The following is a 26,320-nucleotide window of genomic DNA, read 5'->3' on the forward strand; positions in this document are numbered from 1 at the left end:
ATTTTCACTATTTCCATTTTCCATCCCACCCTCCCACTGCAGAGGGTCCACCTAATTAAGTGCCGTCCCAAAAACCATATAGTGGGTCGGGCCAGTGGAACGTTTAGCCCTTAAGTAGCAAGTCTGCATCGGTTGCAGACTCCTTATTATGCAGCGGGTGTAATAGCGGCCTTATAGTGGAGTAAACATCTGCATTTAAATGTAATTCCGCTGGTTTACTGCATCTTCATCACACTGACAGATTTTTTTTTTAATGACGTCATTAATCAATAAAGGGAAAGTCCTCTTTAAAATAGTTTGATTTGAATGCACACATGTATTTTCAAGAAACTAGCAAATTTTTGAAGTTATGTTGACCTGGACCACAGAGCTAAAGCCTTGTACATGCAGCAATACTATGTTGCCATAGTAACCACTGCTTTCCCTTTCCGTTGGAAGGAAGAGTGGCTTAATCCCACACCTTCCTCTAACCACTAACCCTTAACTATGAAGTGTCACTCCCAATAAAGTCACACTGACAGCTGTGGAAGGAGCCTAGATTGTATGTGGGAGGTATAAATATGAATGTGACGGTTTCTTTCCTCCAATGGGAAGGGAAACCTGCCCTCTACATGGTTTGGGATGGCACTTACCGTGGCGGACCCTCCGTGGGACCGTGAAGACGGAGGGTTAGTGTTCAGGGTTAGTGTTTAGACGCTGGTTTGGGATTGGGCCGCTGTCTCATTTACGTTTATACCTCCAAAGCACAATCCAGGCGCCTTCCACAGCTGCGAGTGTGACTTTATTCTGAGTGACACTTGATAGTTAAGGGGTGGTGGTTAGGGGGCAGTTTGGGATTCAGGCTTCCTTTTTATTCTTTATTTTTAATGGATGTTGGCAGGCAACAGTCAAGAGAAAATTTAAGAGAATTGATTGTTTGGGAAAAAAATAATAGAGTTGGAAAGAAGATAATTAAAGTTTAGGTTGCGTGCGTACGTAGGTTAGTGTTCCTGATCGATTTTGAAGGCCTTCACCACCTACCACTGTTATAATGTTAAATTGTTTTGTTTTTTCCTTTTCAAGACTCCTTAAAAATTCTATTCTTTGCCTTTTACATTTCCTACAGTTTTGCGTTACATGTTTTTTTTTCTCACTTTCCCCACAGAATTCACATCTTCCATGTTTTCCCATTATAGGTAATGTTGGGTTAAGTCCTGTGTGCCCCAACATTAATCTAGTTATTATCCTTTCCTGAGTTCTGTTCCTTCAAATACTTCTTCTATTTTCTCCAAGTTTATTTTTAGTATTCTATAAAGCCATCTTCCTTTAATATAATGTTCCAATAATTGTTGCCTTTTCGGTTTATTTTTCTTTTTGATAATTTTCGATAATGCTCTTAATCTCCAGTTTACCAATCTCATTCTCATTCCGGTTTGCAGACTCTTTCGCCTTTTTATCAGCCATTTAATTTCCGTTTAGCCTGATATGCGCAGGAACCCAAAGATCCCATCATCTGAATGCGATAAAGTTTTTGTTGAATCTCTAACAGTATATCAGGACGACTTTCTGAATCATTTCTTTGTAGGCTGATAATGATAATTTTAAATCTGAGCAAATCACGATTCTTAATAGTCTAATCTCCTCTACTGACAGCATATTGCAATTATTTCTGCAGTATATATAGATAAGCCTTTATTTAGCTTCTTCCCTATATACTGATTTTGAATTCTGGGACTACAACTGCTGCTCGTGTTTGACCAGATGAACTCTGGGACACATCTGTATGACTTATTCTATATACTCTTTTATAGTTATTGAATTTTATTTTTATTATATTTAAATCTACAACTGCATTGGGTAAAATCCAGGGTGGTTATATTGCTAAAGGCACAGTTGGATTGATATTTAGATGATTTAACTCTTAGGCAACATTTGTAAAATTGACCAACCAAATGATTTATCTGCTTCTTCCTTCTCAGGCTGGGCTGTAAAGCTATTATTTTGACCCAGTGGTTGAATAAAAGCTGAAATCTTCTTAAGGCAAACGGCATTTTTCACCAACCTCTAAATGTAGAGCAGAGATTTGAGTTGTTCTAATTGCTCCTGTAATTATTCACAAAGCCTGATGTAAGATGATATCTATCTGACCCATAAACGTTACAACCATAATCAACATTAACTCTGATCGGGCTAATTAATGTAGATCGTTTTCAGAGAACAAGCCTTGTTTGTAGAAAAGCTGTTTCTTAAACCTGCTGGTTTTCCTGTCGCCTCAGCATTTATCTGTAGGTTTCTGGACCTGTTATCAATGTTTCCTGGTTCATTACCGGTATTAGACTCCCCTTTTTTCTTTGCAACTTTAGGTCCCACATAGACACAAAACAAATATAGATAAGCTTTTCTTTACGTCAAAAACAAAGAAGTTGTGGGTTTGAAAAAAAAGGATGCTTGTGACTCAGTCTTAAGTTTCGGCATATGAGGAGCTCATGATGTTGCCATTAGTTGATATTTAATTACATATGCAATGTCATGGTAAAAAAACACAGAGAAACATGGTTTACCATGGTTTAGTTTTTTTTTAGTTTTTTAAAAACAAAATTAAGATAAAGGGTTAAAAAAAATGCCTTTAAGTCAGAGTCACCCCCACTCAGTAAGTTTTGTTTATTATATAGCATGTTGATATGAAGCCAAAAAAATGGGTTTTTGCTCGTATGATTTTTAAAAATACTATTCTGCCACCTGCCTCTTAGTCATCCTGTGATTCAAAAAGAAAACTCCCATTTTACCGTCTCACACAAGTTCTCATGTTTCATTTGTACTTGTGTGCTGTTCCAATTGATTCACATACCCCACATAAACACTCCAGTTGTTTTTTTGTTTTGTTTTTTTTTTTGGTTAAGTTTAAGGAAACATTTCTTTTGTTTGTTGTCTACACTTTATACTCAAACTGACTTCCTAATTTTATAGGAAAAGGGAACAAGACTATTTCAGCTTTAGTATTTCTCTATTGCACCCTAGATAGACATGATATACTTAGTTTAAGCCAATGATTACCCTGTAACACCAACATTTTAAATTAAATCACACTCATGTTCAGATTAATAAGGTTGACAAATTACTTCAGTTCAGATTTTCTTTTTTATGTGTTTTGTTACTTTATATGAATTCAGACGTTTTCACACATCAAGATTAGTCCTTTCTGTTTGGGTTAATTGTATTTAGATGAAACTAGTGTTTGTTAATGAGCATATTTTCAACAAACAAGGTTTGAGTAAGTCTTTACCTGAAACTTTTTTGTCTAAAAGAAAGATAAACACGGGCTGATTCATTTCTTTTTTCAGCATATCAACAACATATTTGTCTAAAGGATATTTAAGTTCAGTGATGGTCTGGCACATCTCTTTTTCTAAACCTGACAGGAAAGATGTTGGATTTATTCAAGAGGATTTTTGTTCTCAAAAATCTGATCACTTTTAGAGCTATTTTAAGGTAGAAGCCATTAAACCCTGAAAAAAATATATACATTTTTATTATTATTGTTTTTTTTTTTTTTTGGAGGGATTATTAGAATAACATTCTTGATGATTCACGTGTATGTTTGTATTTATGTTAACAGAGGATCTGTTTTGTTGCCACGGCACTGATCCTGTGACTAACTGTGGTCTCTTCTTTTGTTTTGTCACTTTCACTTTCAGTTTATTTCAAAAGTTTCGGTATAAATATATATTTAAAACATCTGTATGTTTAAAAATAGGTAAATATTTGTTGAAAAAGAAATTTTATTTGTCATGTTTTAACTGTAATTTTAGAAATTTACGTCTGCTAAATGCATAAACAATATTTGACATTACACTAAAGTCAAGAACATTCACAGTGACATCACTAATTATATATAATAGGTGGTACCAAACTTGTACTCCTAGCTGATTTCGATATCCATAAATTGCCCATTAAACTATCAGAGTTCCATAAACAAGTGTTACTATACTAGAAAATGATATATGTTCATAACTACTCCCCACACTCCTCTATCATATGGAATAATAGATTCATATTACATCACAATAAATCCTTATTTTACAAAGAGTGGATGGAGAAAAATAATTTTGGCTATTAAAGAATGGATGCTAATGGTTGCATGTTAAATTACAAACAATTTTGTGCAAAATATCAATTCTTCCCTCCAAAAGCTGAATTTACCAGATTATTAATGCCTTACCAAAACAATTTATTAATCAGATCAAAAATATAACATGTTATCCAATGACCCCAGAACTACCCAATTTATCTATTAATGGAACATCCATCACTGACCTAAATTCAGTAACCAGTCTAAACAAAACTTTATTCCCTGGGAAAATAAATAAAAAATAACATTCTTTGCAAATTTGAGAAAAAAATAAATTAAACACTGAGAACTCTTTATCTAAAACTCCCCATAAAACCAAAAGCTAAAGCAACTCTCTTTAAATTTGTAAATGCAATTTACCCCTCAAAAGAACTACTAAGAATTCGTTTTAACATTGATGACAACAAATGCTCATTCTGTGAAAGTGATATAGAAACAATTGACCATGTTTTCTATGAATGCAAACAAACCAAAACATTTTGGAATTGCTTAACAACATGGATCAAATAAAAAAATTGCACTTACTGAATCTATTTCTAGAAATATGGTAACTTTTGGAAACAATATAACTCTGTTGTAACCTAATTTCGTGTTTAGCTAAATTCTTTATTCATAAACAAAGAGTGTTGAGATCATTCCCAATCTTTAAAGTTTTTAAATCTGAATTCAAGTTATATTGGGAATCTCTTAAATGTATCAAATCATAAGAACACCTGACTGAAATACTGATGGGTTTGTCCACCGATTCATCAAGCCTAACATGAATCCCCTTGTTACCATGGTAGTAATTATTTTATTATTATCAGACATTCCTTTTTTATTTTTTGTTCCTTATCAATAATGCCTTGTACTTCCATTTTTTAAATCTGCATCTACTCTGCCTTCCACAGACTTTGTACTGTTGGTATTGCCTTTGTTTAAATAAGGTTTAATTTTTTTTTTTTTATAAATAAATAAAAATTGACAGCGACATAGATAAAAAAAAAAATAACCAGAAAAAAAAAATAAACGTACAAAATATTTTAGAACAGAGCAATAATAATTCAACCTGGCTCCAGTTCACAAACGTAAAATATTGCTGTTACTTTAAAATTCACAGCAGAATTTACTTCCGTGTTTGACGTCATATGCGTAGCGGGGGACGCCCTGATACGTCATTCCGTATAATCTATATATGAAGCGTAATCGCGCAACAGTTGGTAAGAACTTGGAAGTCAAACAGAGGACTGTGTTAGATCCACAAGAAGGTTTCCTTCAGCTGTTAGACTGTAAGTAGTATTGTTTTGTATTGTTTTTTGGTTTCTTTAAACTTTTAGAGAAATTTATTCATTTTAAACTCGATGGTTTAGTTCTATTTTCTACGTAAAAGTATGAAACTTTACAACCGGAACATGACAGCTGAACAAACGAAACTGACATTTGTTTCTGTGGTGGAAACACGTAACCTTCCTGTGGGTAAAAGCAGATTTAATTTAGTGGGTATTTTCTGTTGCCTCTAAACTATTCTGTAAACATGTCAGGAAGCTTTCGGAAATGTATCAGACGAACCACAAGAGGCTTTTAAGCTGTTTTTTAATGTTTCTCTTTAATATGTTTGATTAAAGATGATAAGTAGTTTCTAAAATGGCTGTTTATGGTCTAAAATGTTCTGATTGCTCAAACCCAGACCTGGTTATTTCAATCAGGATTTAAAACATGGATTATATTTTTTTTTATAGCTTCTCCTGGAAAACTAAGAAATAAATTGGTTGGTTTATTATCTTAGGGTCTAAAGAAAGTTCAGATATTATGTTATTTGTTTATTTGAATGAGTGTATTTGTTTTTTTTTGTTTTTAAGACTTTAGACTGAGGTCACAATATTTTTTGACCTTAATTTGAACATTTAACAGTTTGCTTTACAAAACTCTTGTTTCTTGAGGAGAATATATACTATAAATCAGTTATACTATTTAAAAAATAGTTTAGGAGGACATAAAAATGTATTTTTTGTTCTTTTCTTTTAGTTTTCTTTGATTTTATGAGTCATGAAGAATGTATTTTTTTCTTTTAATTGGCAAGCAAAGGGAAAACTTGTTTTGCAACTTAAATAAACAAGTTAAAACATGCATGTTGGAAGATGAACACTTAACTGGGGGAAAGGTTCTTCCCTGTATATTATGACTAAAATATCTGGTTTGTCAACAAATCTTCACATCTACAACTAGAAATAGTTCTCCTTCATTTTTTGAAGGGCCTCTACAAGCTGTTTTTTTTTTCCATATAAAACCATTTACTTATTCCTTGGCATCATACTTTGTATACATGATCAACCGTTTCTTGTATTTGCAGAGAAAAAAAAAATAAGGATGGAGAATGGACAGGTTGAAAACCATGTCCCCAAACCAGCCAATGGGATGGAAGTTAACACACACAGAGACTCTAAGCTGAACTCTGATGTAGAGAACATAGAGGACACAGTGGAGTTCAAGCTGATGAGGGCCTACGCTCAGAGGAGAAGGCCGAAGAAGGTTGACCCACACAAGGAAAACGGCAAGGCTTTAACAGACTATAGCAATGATGCAGACCCCACACCAGGTCAGACGACAGAAAAGACTGAGAAAGAGGAGGGGAAGAAAAAGAGGAAGAAAAAAACAATATGGAGGCATTTGAAACCTATCCTGAAGTGTGTTAGGCCTCAGACTGATGATATGGAATCGACACCAACACCAGCAACACCAACATCAGACGAGACACAAGACGATCCCAACCTGCGATGTTTTCCTATGGCTTTCACTCTGGATGGTGATCACGGTACGACCCCATGTCCAATAAATAACATTCAGTTGTTACAGAAGCTTGCATGCTTTTCCAGGTAGAAAGGGATGTTTTTGTTCAGTCCAGAACCAAACATGTCCTAAAGCTGCTGGAAATTATGTTTTTTTTATAAAGGCAGGCAATTCATGCTTAATTAGAGCTTATTAATGTTGGTTTAATTTTAGGTCTTCTAATGCTGAGTTAAACGGCTTTAAAGGCTAACCTGCCCTGCTAAATTATTTTTGAATTTACAAACATTAATAAACAGATATGTCAAACACAGTAACTCTTATTGCGAGAAGAATTATGTAAATCCACTAACAGAATTGTTATAAATGCTGCTGAAACATGTCCAGTTAAACAAAAATACATAAAAATATGTTTTATTTTCTTTAAAATCACAGACTTTTACATTTTTCTATTAAAAAGTGTGAAGCTTTTTTTTTTTGCAATAGTATTTCAACTATTTCAGCATCGAGATTTGATGATAGACTAAAAGTAGTGTATGATTGTGAAGCGGAGGGAAAATGATATGTAGGGGTGTCTAAACTCTTCTGGGACTAAGTGCTTTAGTTAATGCAATAAACATAAGGTTTTGGTACGAAACGATGAGGAAAATCCCCTAGTGCCCACTGTGAAGCACAGTAAGGGATCAGTGATACTGTGGGCCTGTAGAGAACCTTGGCATGAATGGTGTCAAACTCTTCCAAAGGGATAATGCGCCATTTTTTTGTGTAAATGACTTATTTTCATGTTGGAGTTAAAAAATGACTGATTTTTAATGTACGATTTTGATGCTGCCATAAGAGGAAAGTCTTTCTGGTCATTTTAAAGGCTGCCATAGATGTGAGAGGTTATGCTGTTAGATTAGTTACTTTTACAAAATTAAAAGACATTTCTTTGACTTAAACTTCAATTTAAATCTAATTTGTCTAGAAATACTGAAACTACTGTGATCAGCAAAAACAAACAGATTTAGTTGAACTAATTTCTCTTTATACATTACATTTTACACATGCTTTCCAAATAACAAGAATGTAATAAACTGTTTGAGCTTTGGTGACTGTTGGTAATAAATAGATGGAGCGTTTTTCCGCACTGGAAACCATCAAGGCTTTGAAACCAGACTTACTTGATCTGCAGGGGATGTTCTCCATGCCTCCTTCAGTCCATGCTCTTTGTTTGCAGTCTCACCCCCTGCTTTATTTAGTCATATTTCTCTCTTTCTTTCAGATTCGTCCAAAGATGAGGACGAGCTAGGGGAGGTGGCGTCCCGTGTGATCGGGCTCGCCGACGAACTTGAGTTAACCGAAACCCCCTCAGAACTGGAGACGGACTGTCCAGAGGATGCACGCTCTAAAGGTGCTTTCACACCATATGAGAAAACTGCAAAACTATCCGCTGTTTTACTCGCCTTGAAATTCCTCTGGCCACTGAAAGCAATTCATAGTCCCTGATTTGATTTTGTGATGCGAAAGTAAAAAGTTTTAAAACGTTGCAAAAAATTGTCATTTGCCTTGCTAAGTTCACCACCTTCAACTTGCTCAGCTTTGCCCCACCATCTACATTGAGCTATTCGGTGTGAACGTGCCTTACTAAAACCCTTACTGGTTTCCCTTTAGTTTGTGGCTTAAAACATTATTTTGTCATTTAAACAATCGTTTCCTCTTTTTAGATGATTTGGAAAAGACTATTGGTCTCCTGCTGAGGAACGTGGGGGACAACATAGACAAAGAGGTATGAACCCAAATGAATGGAGCTTTGCTGTGATAGGATAACCTGTCTTTCCTTTAAACTGCTTATATGATGCAATAGGGTTTGCTGTAGAAGTGAATAATAAAACACAGATGGGTCCAGAGTTCAAATGGTTTGCTTTTTTTTTAACAGCTTGTTATGAAACTTGGAAGAACTTTTTTTTTTTTTTTTCACCTGAAATTACTTTTTTAAGAAAGGAAATAAGGATTGGATTGTTTGTTTTGTAAAAAACTAACCAGAGTTTGTTTGGCTCCCTCCACAGTTTAATATTTTACAAATAGCTGCAGACCTTTTCTTGGACTACAACTTCTTCTCTAAGCTTCTCAACACATTCTTTGTAAGAATCGGATTCAGGAACTCACACTCCGACGCTCTGGGACCCCAAGCAGGAAACAAAACCCAGGTCGCCGCCACCTTGGAGGTGAGAGCATCTTTTTGCTGTAGTATTAACAGATTGGTGCTACAATCTATTGGCTGTTTTTTTTCCCTTATATTAATGGTTTCTCCTTCATCAGATAACAAGTCGTCTTTCCTCTGTGGAGGCACTTCCCAGAAGCCGGCTATTTGAACACGGAGCCCGTTATCTGCAGGAATATTATTCATCGTGGGCTCAGCAGCAGGGCGGATACGTACGTACACCCCCACTTCCTGCTTTTAATAACCAGCTCTTCACTCTAAAACGTATTTAAAATGTTCCCCTTTTTCTCTCACAGGAGGCGATTTTTCAGGATGATGAGGAAGTTGACTGATACGGTCGCAGAAATCGAGCATCACTAAAAGTTTTCAAAGAAACAAATTGAACTCAGGACCTTCTTTCTTTGAAATTCTCAAATCAGTTTTCAAGAATGTCTTGAAAGCTTGTGGTTTATAAACCTACTGTGATCCAAAGATCTCTTGCAGCCAGCAGTCGGTTTGTCTCTGCAGGGATCAACGAAAAAGAAGAAATCATTTTTATGGAAAATTATTCGTAAAGCTTTTGTTTACTTTGTAAAGTTCTAATTATGTTTTTTGTCTTTGTACTTCTAAAGGCATTAAATGTCTTATCTCACTAGCACTTTTAGAAAAAAAGAGTGGGGGAGAGGGAAAACTTGAGCTTTTTCAATGATGGTATAATTTTAATTTATTTTGTTAAAATATCAATTTTCTAATTTTGTTAAATTTTTATTATAATTTTTTTATATATAATTTTTAGATGCGCTTGTTATATTTCAACTGTGTTTTTTACCCTTTTTAATATGACCTGTGCATCTGATGTTTGAAGTCACAAACTTCAATATGTTTTATCTGGTTTAAAATGTTCCAAAGTTAGATATTGTTTTATAAACCAAACCTGCTTTTAGACCGGCACAAAAGAAAACTGACATGTCTGAGATGTTCCTCTGTCTCCACTTTTCTCTCACTATCATTCAAAACTGTAAGTCCTTTACAGAAAAGGTAAAGTGCCAAAATAATGAAAGTGGACTCAGAGGTTGTTTCTTAAGGCGGATAGTTCGGCTTGAATTTATTTAAGGATGTAATCGTGAACTGGACTGATTTTAAAAGAATTATCTTCGAATGAAGGACAGTTTTTAACTCATATGGGTTTTTTTTTATTTTTTTTTTTATTGGACCATCATTTTATTAGATGTAGCACAAGTCCTTTTAATGAAAAGGAGCCCAAACTGAAGTAGTTTAAGCTTCAAGCTTTTAAAACATGCATTTTATTTTTGCTCCAGATTAAATGCACTGCCAAAATTGTATATTTTTTGTTTTCTGCATATTCTAGGAGTTTAAGTCTTAATTACACATATATGATTATATTAAATTATAGGATAATGTGTATGAAATTGTCATTGAAAGCTTTTAAGCTTGTTTTACTTTAATTTGTTTCTCTGAGCAACAGCAGCCCCATGTGGTCACAAGATGAACTGCATGTCCCAATTTGCTCAATTGATACATGATGTACTGTATTTTGTCATGTTAAAAGAGTAATTTGCAATTCAACTGTGAATAAAATAGTTAATGTTTGGCCTACCTTTTAAACTTTTTTACAAGTAATTTATGTTTCCTTGTTATTTGGAAGTCTACAACTGAAACTACCTAAAGACTACACCCTGAGTTTAAGAGAAGCAAAGATATCTCAATGTTTCAAAATGTATTTTTAAAGATGTTTAGAATATATAAAATATTTAAAATGTGTATTGTTATGAAAATAAAAAATCAAAGTTTCTATACCAGAGGATGAATTTTGATTTTATACATTTATGTGAAAGCAAACAGCATTAGAGGCTCATTACACCATAGTAACAAATATTTGGTCATGCACAAAAATTCTCACAATATTTTGGAAGATTAGAAGGGGATATTTGGATATATAAATAGTGTACCGTATTTTCTAGACTATAAGCTGCTACTTTTTTCCAGTGTATAGGTTGAGCTATGCTGCCTCTGTGGTCTGGGAATGATAATCCTTTCCACTTCTACTGTGGAAATTACCAGCAGATTGTTTTCCAATGTATCTGTTGTGGTACAGAAGAGAAACAGGCTGAATCCAAAGATTATCCTGACCTGCTACTTGGTTTGGTAGGGGACAGTTCATCAGATAGTGGCTCACATAAGATGTGCTCTGTGGTCTAGAAAATAAGTTATTTTAAAAAAAGAAGCTATGATTCAGATAAATTCAAATTTTTTTTTAAAAAGCTTCTTTTAATGTAAGGAATGTGCCATTTACATAAAAATCTGGTATATAAGACATAAAGCTCTAAGTATATATATTCAAGGTATAACATTATAGAGATAAGAAGTTTGGTATTTACGAGTTTGAATGGAAAAAGATGAAAAAGAATTTTACAAGTAAGGTTTTAATCTAAAAATGTAAACAAAAAACTTTACATTTTGAAGTAAATATAAAAATGATTCATTTGATTTTCTTATATTTTGTATTATTGATAGAATGATTGACCCTTTCTTGATGCTACACAACAAAATGTATTTACATTTCAACAACGCTATAATTTTATTATGTTGGGATCAACAGAACTAAGTCAAACTACTTTGAATAAATATCATTTAAACTTTCATTATTTACATGTAATTCTTTTTTTACGACTTATTTTGTCATTATCAGGTGTTTCCCTGAGAAAACATGTATTAACTCAGTTGGATCTTTAAAAAACATCGTGAAATAGAGTTTATTTAGAAGTTGTCATAAATAACTTGCATTTGGGTTTCAAGTAGGTTAACAAAAGAACATATTTCAATGGGGAAATAGCTCCATCATGTGATCAATATAGGAACTACAATCGCTTAAAACTTAATTCAACTTTGAAACAAGTGCTGAGATTTTTTTAAATCTTTTTTTTGTGGACTCCTTTTGTTAAAAAAAAAAGAAATATTTTTTGTTTAGCTGTAAGATTATGTATTGCCTACTTTATTTTTTTAAAAAGTATTCAAAAGAGAGAACGGTTTAAACTAAGAATAAAAGAATGTTAATTACATCAGTTGCCTTTTAAATTGACATCGTTGGTGAATAAAGTTAAGTTTTTTTTACTTTATAGTCATTGTAAGGAAGTTTCAATTTGCAGGAGATTTTGGATCACTTCATGCTTCCATCTGCTGAAAAGATTTGTGGAGATGAAGATTTCCTTTTTCAGCACGACCTGGCACCTGCTCACAGTGCCAAAACCACTGGTAAATGGTTTACTGACCATGGTATCACTGTGCTCAGTTGGCCTGCCAACTCTCCTGACCTGAACCCCATAGAGAATCTGTGGAATATTGTGAAGTAGAAGTTGAGAGACACAAGACCCAACACTGTGGATGAGCTAAAGGCCGCCTTTGAAGCATCCTGGGCCTCCATAACACCTCAGCAGTGCCACAGGCTGATTGCCTCCATGCCACGCCGCATTAAAGCAGTCATTTATTCAAAAGGATTCCCAACAAAGTATTGAATGCATAACTGTACATAATTATTTGAAGGATGACTTTTTTTTTGTATTAAGAGCACTCTTCTTTTATTGGTCGGATGGAATGTGCTAATTTTGAGAGATAGGAATTTGGAGTTATGATGAGCTGAATGCCAAAATCATCTGTATTAAGACAATAAAAGACCTGAAATATTTCAGTTAGTGTGCAATGAATCTAAAATATATGAATGTTCAATTTTTATCATTACATTATGGAAAATAATGAACTTTATCACAATATGCTAATATTTTGAGAAGGAGCTGTATTTCAATGGGGAAACAGCACCCTCATGTGTTCAATACAGGAACTACAATCGCTTAAAACTTTATTCAACTTTGAAAAATGTTAGATTTTTTAAAAATCTTTTTTGTGGACTCCTTTTGTTTATAAAAAAAAGAATAATATATATATATATATATATATATATATATATATATATATATATATATATATATATATTTGTTTAGCAGTAAGATTATGTATTGCCTACTTTATTTTTAAAAAGTATTAAAAGAGAGAGAACGGTTTAAACTATGAATACGTGATTTTGTGTTCATTATGTTGCCTTTTAAATTGACATAGTTTGTGAATAAAGTTAAGTTTGTTACTTTGCAGTCATTGTAAGGAAGCTTACATTTGCATTTTTTGGAAGCGGAGCGTGTCATGCTGCCCGCTGTGGAGTCTGAAATGAGATCCAACCCGTTCTCCAGCAGATCAACCTGCTCTCTGACAGCTGCCGCGGACTTTAAGCGGCATTACCAGGCTCAGCATGAAGGGAGTAATGTTTAACCCCGCTCCCAGGATCCGTGAGGTCGCCTCCAAGGACTCCCTGGCAATGGATGACTCAGCTGTGGAGCCTGTTCGCATTAAAACATCCCGGCTGAGCCAGACGACCGCCGAGGCTCATCTGGAAACGACGTGGCCGCCGCCCGGAGCCAAGGTGCGCATCAAGGCCAACAAGGGCGCGGTGGTGAGGGTGGCCCGGCGGTGTTCCAACCCCCAAGCGTCCAGTTTGGAGGAGGTGTGGGCACCGAGAGAGGAGCCGGAGGAGAAACCTCAGAGCCCTGAAACGAGAAAACCGCCTGAAGCCATGAAAAACGGGGTAGAAGGACACGGAGGAGCGCCACCCAGGAGCCGGAAGAACCGCTTCAGGGCCCCCGATGTGAGGACCATCTTCTCTCCCAGCGAAAAGGACCCCAGAGTGAAGGAGGAGACCGGGGAGGGACACACCTTTGAGCCCGGAGGCGAGAACAACTGGTGTGATGTTTGCTGCAATTATATCCTCCAACACGGTCTCACCTGTGCAGGTATGAAGGAGAAGGTCAGAATAAAATACTAGAAGTTTTAAATGTATTGAAATGCAGAGGCGTAGCCAGAAAATCCTAATAGAGGTGACCGAAAAGAACCTCAGGGTCATCTAAACTGTTCCAACTTCCATATTTTCTAAATAATGACAAACTATATTTTCCTGCAGCCTTTTCTAACAAATAGACACATATATTTAAACATAAATGATGTGTAAATAAAAGGTAAAGTGGGAAAAAATTATTTTAGGTTTGAGACAATGTCTTTTATTATCAATCATTCTGCAAAAAAATATATGTTAATCTACTAATATCCACATTTAAGGAATTTTTGAGTTATTATTAAAGTATATGATTTCACTGAAGACTCCTAGATGACGCGCAGAGGTACATAATTTAATATTTAGCCCAAATAATTCAAAATTTAGTTCTAAAAAGAGCATAAATTCTTTATCTATCATCTTTAATGTTTGTATGTTAATGTGCATAATTAACAGCAGTGTTTCTGTTTGTCAAGTAGTTGTTACTATATGAAAATTGAAATGTTAAATAAGTTTGAACATTCCCCTTCAGAGTATTGCTGATGCCACAGTCTGTATCAGAGGGAAAAATGGTAGGGGGGGGGGGTGGCCAAGGATTGGCTAAGGGTGGCCATGGCCAATGGAAATGATAGATTGGCTTAAATAAAGCTATTAATCCAAAACCCAGTATGTTTTGATTTTATGAAATATAACCAAAAATAGAGTAACGCTGAAATAGAAGAAAAAAAATGCACATAAAACATACATAAACTTCAAAAGATATGCATATATATTAAATTAAAAATTCAAATGTTCATTTATGCGAGGACTCCAGGTCAGTGCTATGTAAAATCACTTTTTACTGCATCCTGAAGGGTCTTTGGATGAGACTTAGAAATGTTGCTTATTCTTCCTTGGTTCAAACTCCAACAGCCAGTTAAATTGGAATTAGGTTTTTACAAATCAGCATGTTATGTGATGTTGGCTTCTAGCAAACTTTGAACAAACAGGACAGGATTTGTCCTTTCCTCAAAAATACCCCCCTCCCATTAAAGATCTGTGTAAAGCGCAAAGACTTTTATTAATCCCACCTGAGTTGTGTCTTTTTGCAACTCCTCCACCATTAGCACAGCCCCAATGGCTGCCTCTCCTATTAATACTGCCACAACCCTCTTTATCTTCATGATTATGACTGATGTTGTTTTCCTAATGTACCTAATAAACCTCTTAGACGTCCAAATATCAGCTGCAGAGGAGTAGCCAGAAAATCTTTATAAGGGTGGCCATGGGATAACCAATGTACACTGAGGGGTGGCCAAAAGTGGATAGGCGCCAGAACCTCAGGGTCAATCTAAAGTGTTCCAACAGGAAAAATAATGAGCAAAACATCCATATTTTCTAAACAAAGACAAACTATACTTACTCCTACAGCCTTTGCTAACAAAAGGACATATATATTTAAACATCCATGCTTTCTAAATAAAAGGTATAGTGGATAAAATTCTTTCAGGTCACCCCTGGCCCCCTATCTAGCTCCGCCCCTGATCAGCTGCACTTAGATTACATATTAATTTATTATAGAGTCACACACAGGTGCACTCTGTTTACTCTCCAGGTATGTTATGAAGCAAATGGTTACTTTGGATTTAAAGGTATTGGTGTAAAAAGGACATTTGTCAGGTTTATATTTAAAGTAAGTCCCAACACCACACAATTATGCTCCACTTTGCATTTATCTACTACACAGAATCACATTAAAATACATAAAAGCTGGTAAGCCACAGAGTGTTGTGCTAATGGTATATAAAGTGCAATTAGCTGCAATTTGTATTTGCCACAAGGGGAAAATATCTTCTGAAAAAGAAGAAAACTTGTTTTGTTGCCTAACCAGTTGCTATTTTAGTTGCCAACTAATATAAAACTTATTGTATTAATTCATTTAAGAAATCTCTCCAGGGTTTTAAAAACCAAAAGGTGCTAACAATAATTTTTTGGTGTGAGTTTAAAAACAAAATGAGATTACATCAGAAGTTTTCCTAAAAAATAAGTATTACATAATTTGTTGATCTGTGGGAGCCACTTATTTTCATATCCTTTGAAAGAAATGTTTGTTGTAGATGGAACTCATCCTGATGACATCCCAGCCAGTTAGTCTGATTGTTTTAACCACTGCTTGTTCACATAGTTGGAAATGTTAATGGGCAGGGCTGTGAAACACCTCGGAATGTAGACGGTATGCAGACGAACTAGTTCAGCCAACAAGTTTGACTTACTCCTCAACAGAGTACATCCTTCTGCTAATGATGTTATCTGAGAAACAATAGAAGGAAGTTATGTAAAATGCAAAAGAAGTCTTTCCTGATGTCCATATTCCTGTTTTCCTGTCCTATTCTTATCTTTACTTTAAATATATATATATAAATATATCTTTCAGGTTTGAGACATGTCTTTTATCAATAATCATTCTGCAAAAAAAACTATATGTGAATCTACTAATATCCACATTTAATGATGTTTTGAGTTATTATTAAGGTAGTTATTTATCTATGAGAAATATGATTTCATATTTATATGATTTCACACGTTCAAAAGTTTGGGGTCACATTGAAATGTCCTTATTTTTGAAGGAGAGGCACTTTACTTTCTTAATGTAGATAACCTTAAAATAGTCTTAACTTTAAAGAAATACACTCTATACATTGCTAATGTGGTAAATGACTATTCTAGCTGCAAATGTCTGGTTTTTGGTGCAATATCTACATAGGTGTAAAGAGGCCCATTTCCAGCAACTATTACTCTACTGTTCTAATGGTACAATGTGTTTGCTCATTGGCTCAGAAGGCTAATTGATGATTAGAAAACCCTTGTGCAATCATGTTCACACATCTGAAAACAGTTTAGCTCGTTACAGAAGCTACAAAACTGACCTTCCTTTGAGCAGATTGAGTTTCTGGAGCATCACATTTGTGGGGTCAATTAAAAGCTCAAAATGGCCAGAAAAAGAGAACTTTCATCTGAAACTCGACAGTCTATTCTTGTTCTTAGAAATGAAGGCTATTCCATGTGAGAAATTGCTAAGAAATTGAAGATTTCTTACAACGGTGTGTAGGCTACTACTTCCTTCAGAGGACAGCACAAACAGGCTGTAACCAGAGTAGAAAAAGAAGTGGGAGGCCGCGTTGCACAACTGAGCAAGAAGATAAGTAGATTAGATTCTCTAGTTTGAGAAACAGACGCCTCACAGGTCCCCAACTAGAATCTTTATCAAATAGTTCTGGTTCGTAAGTTTGCTAATGTTTGTTTGCTAGTTTTAGCTGTAACTTGTTGCTGTCAAAAAAAAGCATATATTTTATTTCTTTAACAATGAATTCAGTGAATCTTTGCTGCCAAAAAATATTTTTCAGTAGGTTTTCTTCTTTATACCATAAAAGGCAGGGATTTCTAAAGACAAGCCCTGCTGTACTACCATCTTTAAGCAGAGTTAGCTAATGATATACAGACAATTAAATTCTGTTTTCTCTGTATAAACCAAATTATATTTTGGATTAATCATATTTAGCTAACTCGATTACGTCCAGATGCAGCAGATGTCTGTGTCCACATCTGGACACAGCCTGAGCAGACAGCTCTGCTGTGAAACAAAATAAGCACATTTGCTCTGTTGAAAGCTGACATGTTTTTCTTTTCTTTTTACAAAAAGATTAATGCACATACATCTGACATATTCATACAGTTTTCCTGTATGCTGTAAGTGTTTGAAACTAAAGTAAAATTCCTCGTTTGTCTAAAGTCAGGCCCAAAAAGAAGAAAATAGGATAGAAAATCATTTTATTTTCCCACAATGGGTAAATTCTGGTAAAAGGCTGATTCTGATTTAAATACTCAGCTAGCTGAAGTTGTCCTATGTTTTCTGTAATCAGTTAATATATGTGTTTTTTTAATTTATCTTATTTTACCCTTATTTAAAGACACAGATAAAAGGATATCAGAAATAAATGTGTATTTTCTTTCCAAAGGAAACTTTAGGATTAAATGTAGAATAAGCATCTTCTTTTTATGTGTTAAATGACAGCAGCATAAGGGCAAAAAGCAACAAGAAAGGAAAAAACTTTGAGCAAATTCTTTCCACTGGAATATTGATGTTAACACTGGTCACTTATTCACTGGGCATCGCACAGAAATGGTCACCTATAAACCAGATGGTGTAGCAGGTTTTTCTGCAATTGAACATTAATTTCGACTGAAGAGCAGGTGTTTGATTAATCAAAATATTTTCTAGCAGGTTGTATTTCCAAGAGAATGTACTGTTTAAAAGCTAAAAAGGGGGGAGACTTTTAGAGGCTTTATGATTTTTATTTATGAACATCAACAAAAGGGATAAGAATTCAAAATTAAACTGATTATTTTGATAAAATAAGACATTTTAATCGTTAATGCAAAAATGCTCTAGTGAGGCAAGGCAAAGGCAAGGCAAATTTATTTGTATAGAACAATTCAGTACAAAGAAAATGCAAAGTGCTTTACATGATTAAAATATAGGAAAATAAAACAGAATCAAAGCAAGTAGAAAAAAAATAAAATAAAAAATTCAGAAACATAAAAGAGTTGGACTAAAGAAAATAAAAACGTTGAACTAACGATGTTTCAGTTGAACTGTTTAGCTAGAACAGTCAAAGGCAATCCTAAACAAATATGTTTTTAGTCTTGATTTAAAGGAACTCAGGCTTTCCGCACTTTTACAGTTTTTTGGAAGTTTGTTCCAGATAAGTGGAGCATAAGAACTAAATGCTGCTTCTCCATGTTTAGTTCTGGTTCTAGGTATGCAGAGCAGGCTGGAGCCAGAAGACCTGAGTGGTCTGGAGGGTTGATACACTGATAGCAAGTCTGTGATGTATTTAGGTGCTAAGCCATTCAGAGATTTATAGACTAACAGAAGTATTTTAAAGTCTATTCTCTGAGATACAGGGAGCCAGTGGAAGGATCTTAGAACTGGGGTGATGTGCTCTACTTTCTTAGTCTTAGTGAGGACACGGGCAGCAGCGTTCTGGATCAGCTGCAGCTGTCTGATCCACTTTTTAGGCAGACCTGTGAAAACACCGTTGCAGTAATCAATTTGACTAAAAATAAACGCATGGATCAGTTTTTCCAGATCATGCTGAGACATTAGTCCTTTAATCCTGGAAATGTTCTTCAGGTGATAGAAAGCCGACCTTGTAATTGTCTTTAAATGCTTTTGGAGGTTCAAGTCTGAATCCAGCACTACACCTAGACTTCGGGCCTGATCAGTGGTTACTAGCTGAAGCCGCTGAAGCTGTGTGCTAACTTTAGATCTCTCCTCTATTGGTCCAAAAATTATTACTTCAGTTTTGTTTTTATTCAGTTGAAGAAAATTATGGCACATCCAGGCATTGATTTCTTCCAAGCATTTCCTCAGTGCTTGAATTGGTTCATAGTCACCTGGTGACATGGTGATGTAAAGCTGTGTGTCGTCTGCATAGTTATGGTAGCTGATGTTGTTTTATTAACTGAGCAAGAGGGAGCATGTAGATATTGAATAGGAGGGGACCTAGGATGGACACTTGGGGAACCCCACATGTGATTTTTGTCATCTCTGATGTAAAGTTGCCTACTGACACAAGAAAGTCCCTGTCCTTTAAGTAGGATTTAAACCAGTTGAGAGCTGTACCAGAGAGGCCGGCCCAGTTTTCCCGGCGCCGGCCACTTCAAGGGTACCGAGACTTAGGAAGGGCGACCATTACTGACCCATGAGCTGCAAGGGTTAGCTTTAGCCTAAACTTTGTTCATTATCAACATATTTTTATTGTTTCTGTTAATTTCTAAGTTTATTTAGACATTGTCATTTTGAAATCTCTATAAATTATTAAAAAGAAGAGCAACAGAATAAAATAAAATTTCAAACTTAGCCCACTGGTGGGTTGTTCTTTATTTAGAAATCTCTGAGGGCCCCCCATGTGGTCCTTGAGGGCACCTTGGTGACCCCTGGTCTAGTGCAACTGTATTCTGCTATCTATGCACCAAACAGAGGCATGAATAAACACAATCTTAGGTAGGGTTGAGTAAAACCTCCTTATATGAATCTCCCAGTAAAAATGAGAACTACAGTAACTCCTGTTGAAAAGGTGCAGGACAAGATGAAGAGATGGAAATCTCCAGGGTGATTATATAAAAGGTTATTATTACTGTGCTAATTTAGAGCCTTACAAATGTCACAAAATGGAACCAGACTAGAAAACTGATTAGTGAATCCGTTTAGACTATTTTCTTTTTTCTTAGGATTAGATGCAAGAGTTTGTTTTATTAGTTGACTTCAGATGTTTGTGCCTGAGTGTCTTGACTAATGGACTCTCTCCGCGTGGGGCTCATGTCTTTTGTCTGTTTCTCAATGAAGCGCAGTAACAGAAACCAGCAAACAGAGTAGGGGATCTTTGTTTGATTGGCTTTAATGTTGCATTAGAGTGTGCATTCATTAGCAGAGAGGTTTTTGTGAGGCATTTGTGCTGGGAGCTGGAGTTTTATTTCACTCTATCTGTTCTTATATTGATGGTACAACCTTGTAATGAGGCAATTATTCTGTTTGAATTTACTCTCAGCAATAGTTTGAATACTCAACTATTATCAGGACTTTAAGTGATTCTTCTGCAATCTTTATTGTTCAGAGTAGAACTATTCAACCAACAACTTTAATCTTTCTGATCTTTAATTGGACAAAAGTCTCATCTATATATCGACACTCTATACGTGTTTATTTCTATTTTTTGTTTGCAACTTGCACCCAAATTGAAGCCATCCTCCACCTTCTGGCATCGTTCTGGCTGGATGGCTTTCCACTCAGAAATGAAAGGGTGTATTTAAAGGCATTCAGTTTCCTAAAAAAAACTGGCTTTGAAGTATCCTCCATTCATTTTCATTGTAGTTAAAGTTAAGATTAGACCCTAATCTTTAACCCTAACCCATTTTGAAATGGTACATTTTTTTTAAACCAAAATTGAAAAAATTTTTACTGCACGAATGTAGAAGTCTCTCACCAGGGTTTCATTGTTTTCATGACCTTTAAAGCTTGCTTATCCAGAGTCTACTGCCCCTATTGGGCTGGAGGGAGAATATGGGTAATAAATGTTAGGTGACCAAAGTTTCTCTGCGATTTGAAAATTGTGTTGTGCTACACTTTAATTATATTGCATATGCAATTAATTTGCCAGCGATAGTTAAGAGTTTGAAAAGATAATTTTTCTGTCCTTATTTTTTGTTGTTTTCGTCCACCTTAAACCAGCATTAAAATGACTCCTTTCCTACGGGGGGAAAAACCCGTTACAACCCAGCAACAATTGGCTGTGGCAGTGGGAACAGCTCAATGATGCGTGTCTACCTTTGCCAAATGACTCGGCATGGGAACACCAAAGCCGGGTTGACCCGCTAAATTTAGTAAGTTAGTAAGTAAATTTCTCCACTGCGAGATCAATAAAATCAATCAATCAATTAAATTAAGTGACATTATTGAACGCAACATACTAATGTCAACACTACGCACCAGCCACGCCTGGTCTAACATGCCGAAACAACTCTGTTTACGTTCGTTAAACATGGCGCAGTACTGGTAAGATGGATTTAGAAAGATAATAGAGAGAAACAACAAAGCACACAGACTAAGCCCTGGCTTCCTAATATGTTGCTCTCCATTGTTTACTCTCCTGATTTCTGTCGCACTGGGGACATCATCAAAGTTAACCCAGCGTGATGCTGTCATCAGACACGCAGCCGCAGGGCGGCGGAGGTCACGCAGATGCCAGCGAGGGGTTAGACGTGGTTTTTTTCTTTCTTTTTTTGCCAATGGGAAGGGAGCCGAATGCCGATTGTTAGGGTTGAAAAACACGTGTTAACCCGGTATTTTCAGTGGGAAAGAGGCTTATCTTGACACTATATACTCTTAGAACGGCTACGCTCCAGCTGTTGATTTGGGATATGGTTTAAGAAACTGGAACTACACCTTCTTTAGATCATTATATCACAAAACTTTCCCACAGCATAATAATGCCAACACCATACCTGACAGTTGTGTCGGGGTTTCTTAATTTAAAAGCCTCATACTGAGTGATCCATTCATACTTGTTGTAATTAGAGCTAAATAACTCTGTTTTTGCCTTGTCTAACCTTAAAACCTTTCATGAGCAGCCATTTGGGTTTTCAAGGTTGTTTGCTGCTCCTCAAGCTCCTCAACGTGTGAAAACATTTTCACTTAAAATTTCAATATAGCCCCAGTTCTCTGGCAGAGCAGTGATTGCAAAAACATCAGAGCTGATATTTAGAAAGCTTCCACAACCTCAGTTTTGTTGAGAATTTGATGGAAAATGCCAAGACAATACTCCTTATGGTGGAAAACCACTTAACTTACCGGTAATTAAATTCTATTAATTCTTTAAAGTTATTTAATCCAAAAGAATAAAAAAAAAGTTTTCTTAAAGACTTTTTATTGATGGGTTGTATGTATAATTTTTCACTTCGTTAGAAAAAAATCTATAATAAATTCAGACTCTGGCCTCAAATTGTTGCCGTGTAACATTCTACACCAGAGTTAGAATAGTTCAATAAAAAATAAATAAACGATATTATCCCTAAACAGAGATAGTGAGGACGTCCCATGTCGTAAAAAATCATTTTGAACCCTTGTGAGAAATTCTGAGGCGGATTGTCTGAACCTTTTCAGTAGAATCTGACTCCACCAACTCTTAGTGGGCGTCTGTCAGCTGCCATCCTTTTGTTTGTTCAGTCACTCTGACAGTTTGGCTCCACAGCATTCACTCAGCCATTGGCAGCTAAAGACCCACATCTATGCCACAAACATTGGAGGGGGGCAGTGGTCAGTGTGGAGCACAGCACAGGCCGAGGAACATCTAAGGGATGACGGTGGAGGATGATTTTCTGGATCAGGTTGCCTGTCGATGGGAATTATCAACCGGAGGCTAATAGATCTCAGCAGGGATTAGTACTGATGGGGTTTGTGGAATATGTCGGGAGAAGGTTGGAGAGAATGTCCAGATTTTTCTGTCGTTTTCCGGAAGCTGTGCGACGCTCCGGACGTCTGGAAGTTGGTCCGATCTGGAGAAAGTCTGGTGAGTTTAGACACCTGATAACCCATGTAATCACCTAAAGATTTCAACGTTTTAGATCTTAACTGGTCTGGTCAGTGTCCAAACTAATTTTTTTTGGCTAAAGGTTAAAAAATTTTTGTTTACATGTATTTGATGCTTTAACATTACACCTCCTGTTGCTTTTTTGCTCTTTATCCTGGGCAACTTGAGGTTTATTTGCACGCTTAGATCATCAGAACACATGTACAGGCAAGCAGAAAGCAAGAAAGGAAAAGCAGGAAAGGACATTAGAAAAAGACTTTAGACAAAGCAGATGGCTGCAGCATTTATTCACCTGCTCACACGCGTCTTTGTCCTTCTAACAAAAACGTGTTTGAATTTCTACGCGCTGCCGTGTGCATACAGCAAGATTCCAACAATAAGAACCCGGCTTCCTATTTCAGTGAGCTTAACTTTGGGCGGATGTGTAAAACTACCTCCTTTTTGTATTAGGATTTAGGATGTTTCTGAGGATTTGATTCCCTGAAGAATAAAGCAGGTTAAATCCAGTCTAATTTTCCTTCATTTACTATCAGAAACTACAGAATCTCTTTAAGGTGCCTTATAACTTCAGGATCCTCTCAGGTTCCCTAGTTTCAAATGATGAAATAATGCAAAAAAGAGGATCCAACGTTTATGTACATAAAAAGAAAGAAAATTAAGCCTCCAAACAATTTTAGAGAATTAAATATTGTTAATTTTTTCTATTTATTTAGATATTTTATACGGAAAATATATTTTAAGCTCAAAGAAAGGCCACCTGTCGACAAGCTCAGCTAAGTTCCCACCATCAACAATAAACACTGGTTGCATTAATGCATTTTTAATTATTAAAATATTTAAATCCTAAAATGTGTCAATTGTTAGTTTTAAAAGCATTTTTTTGCCTATGTATTTTAGTTTTACATCAAGTTTAGCATTTTTGATTTGATGCTGTGAAATCATACAACTAGAGGTCATTATAGCATGAACGTCTCATTACCTGTTAGTCTTTAGAATCTAATCTTTATTTGGTTATTTTACTAAAAAAGATAAAAGTTCACTGTTCTAATTAGTTTAAAACAGGAACTTTTTGTCTGTTTAATGACAGTAAAGATAAAGGGTTGTTCTTCATGATAAACTGATGGAGAAGATAAAAACTTGTTTTTTCCTCACATTCTTCGTCACTTTTGTTTAATAAGGAATCTTTTTTGTGTTTATGGTCACTCGTTGTTAGGCTTTGAAATGTTAAAACTCATATAATTTTTCCATCTCCTGGAATATGAAATCTTAAACTTTGCAGATGGAGTACTTTATTGTTGAAATTGTGTTATCAATAAATCAATACTTTACATTAAAGGTCGGAGGATGTTTTTGGCCGATTCTAGTGTTTTTTTTCTTTTATAGGTCGGTACATGCAAGCCAATTCAGCCAGCCAGATAATCTCCATTTGCTATCTATTGCTCATAATTTTTCTTTTTTTTATTTCAGTTGGGACTTATTGTGATATTGTTATTTTCTCCCATTTTTAATAATGTAAATTGGGGAAGAAAGAGCATTATCTGCATAAAATAGTGGCCCAAAAAAAATCAGCAACACGCATGGGGGATAGACCAGCCGTCTGCGACCTTTAAAATCCAGAGCAATTTTAGCTTGAATCCAGCTAAAGAGAAGTAATTTATAGCTTTAAATATTTATTAACCTTTTAATAAAACACAAACTATTTGTGTTAAATACCCGCAACAGGAATCAATAAAGAGGAAGCCTGGGTTTTCTTCTGTAGATTATTTAATGTCAAAAACAGTTTTCTTCCCTTTCCAAGCTAATGATGAGAAGAATAGATCAAAAAACTGTTTTTTTTCTTATGATGTTGTTCTGTTGTAAAAATTGAATTCATATTTTATTTAAAAAACTTTATGCTTCTAAGACTGTTATAATTCAGAACTATTGGTTAGTTTTCTTTATTATTTTAAGCTGCTATTAAAGCCCATTGAAGAGGGTCCAAAGAGCCAATTGCATCTCCGGAGCTGCAGGTTTCAGACTGATGTCATAAAAATCGGTATCAATATCGGCTTTAACAAACCTTCCTCAGTAGACCTCTATTTTACATGAAAGTAATCATAAAAAAACACTTGTATTTGATATGATTATTTCTGACTTACATATTGGGAATGTTCCAAATTTTATTAAACAAATAGACAGTAAAAGGTCAAAAATCTTTCCCCATTTTTCCTTTTTTGGACTCTGTTCTCTGGATGATCTCCCAAATTGTTTGAGGTCAGAAATGTTTCAGCAGGTCCTTGTTAAAGGAGCTGACTCCTGAATGCTCCCCTCTCTGCAAACACAGACTCGATTAGTGACCTGCTGTCAAAAAAAACAGTTTGACACGTGATGATGGGAAAAAAAATCTGTCCTGTTTTACAGGTTTATCCATTGTGATCTCTGAGCTGATAGGTGTTTATTTGTGTTGCTGTGTGTAGTAATACAGGAAATGGTCAGGAGGAACAGGTGATGCTTTCATTGATAGAGTATTTTACAAGTTTATCTCAGCATTGATGATATTTTGCTATATTTGCTGAAATTGTGTTTTGGCCTTCAAGGTTCTGTTCTTCAGTGGTTTTGGACGTACCTATCTGAAAGGAGGTTTTATCTAAATATAGCTCCTCTTAGGCCCTGTATTCACTTGATCCATCGCTTTGGTAGACCACAAAAAGAAAAAGTTTAAAATTAGGTACCAGAGTAGATAGATTTAAATGCTAGTGTGTTGCTCTGTCTGCATGTGAGCCGAACTGTTTTATAAGTTATGAAGATGTAGGTCCGGCTGCACGCGCCTCTTTGTCAACCTGTTGATTGAATCTGATCGATTTGCAGCATCAGGAAGTGCTTTCAGCTGAGACAGCTGTCGCTCCGTAAGAGAGAAGAAGAGGGTAAGGAAGAGCAGGAGAGATTGATATGCATGCATCTTAAATTTAGATACACAGAACATTATAGCATAGTATTTATGCATGTAAAAACGATAAACGACACATTTACAGATTAACAATATGACATTTTTTTAAGGTTACAGTTAGGGATGCACGATATAATCGGCCCCCTATCGGTATCGGCCTGTATCGGCCTTAAAATTGAATATCGGACATCGGCCACCCCACCGATATTTAACCCGATATTTGATCGGCTTCTGAGTTTCTAAAGTCTAAAAAAAAAATAAAAATACTACTTCTTCTTCTTCCTCAAAAACGTCTTTTTTTACAGACTTAAAAACTTCT

General features: G+C 35.5%; 2 protein-coding genes across 3 annotated transcripts in view; both read left to right on the forward strand.

Moving 5' to 3' along the window:
- Positions 1-6,246: 6,246 nt before the first annotated feature.
- On the forward strand, positions 6,247-10,760 carry LOC107085485 (apoptosis facilitator Bcl-2-like protein 14). The gene is made up of 5 exons (XM_015375817.1): positions 6,247-6,899; positions 8,136-8,264; positions 8,578-8,639; positions 8,920-9,078; positions 9,173-10,760. Exons 1-5 carry the CDS (start codon positions 6,455-6,457, stop codon positions 9,344-9,346), a joined length of 969 nt encoding a protein of 322 aa, XP_015231303.1. The 5' UTR covers positions 6,247-6,454; the 3' UTR covers positions 9,347-10,760.
- Positions 10,761-13,336: 2,576 nt separating this feature from the next.
- Positions 13,337-26,320, forward strand: part of rassf3 (Ras association (RalGDS/AF-6) domain family member 3) — a 67,405-nt gene continuing 54,421 nt past the window's right edge. The window contains exon 1 of one of the 2 annotated variants that reach the window (XM_015376417.1): positions 13,337-13,909. In XM_015376417.1, the coding sequence (XP_015231903.1) occupies positions 13,372-13,909 (538 nt within the window). In that variant the 5' untranslated portion in view covers positions 13,337-13,371. Of the gene's footprint in view, positions 13,910-22,790; positions 23,055-26,320 lie in introns of those variants that run through there. The other variant, XM_015376426.1, reaches the window with a different exon arrangement.

The sequence above is a fragment of the Cyprinodon variegatus genome, unplaced genomic scaffold (genome assembly GCF_000732505.1).
Source record: "Cyprinodon variegatus isolate N-32 unplaced genomic scaffold, C_variegatus-1.0 Scaffold7, whole genome shotgun sequence".
In the NCBI taxonomy this organism is placed as follows: Eukaryota; Metazoa; Chordata; class Actinopteri; order Cyprinodontiformes; family Cyprinodontidae; genus Cyprinodon; species Cyprinodon variegatus.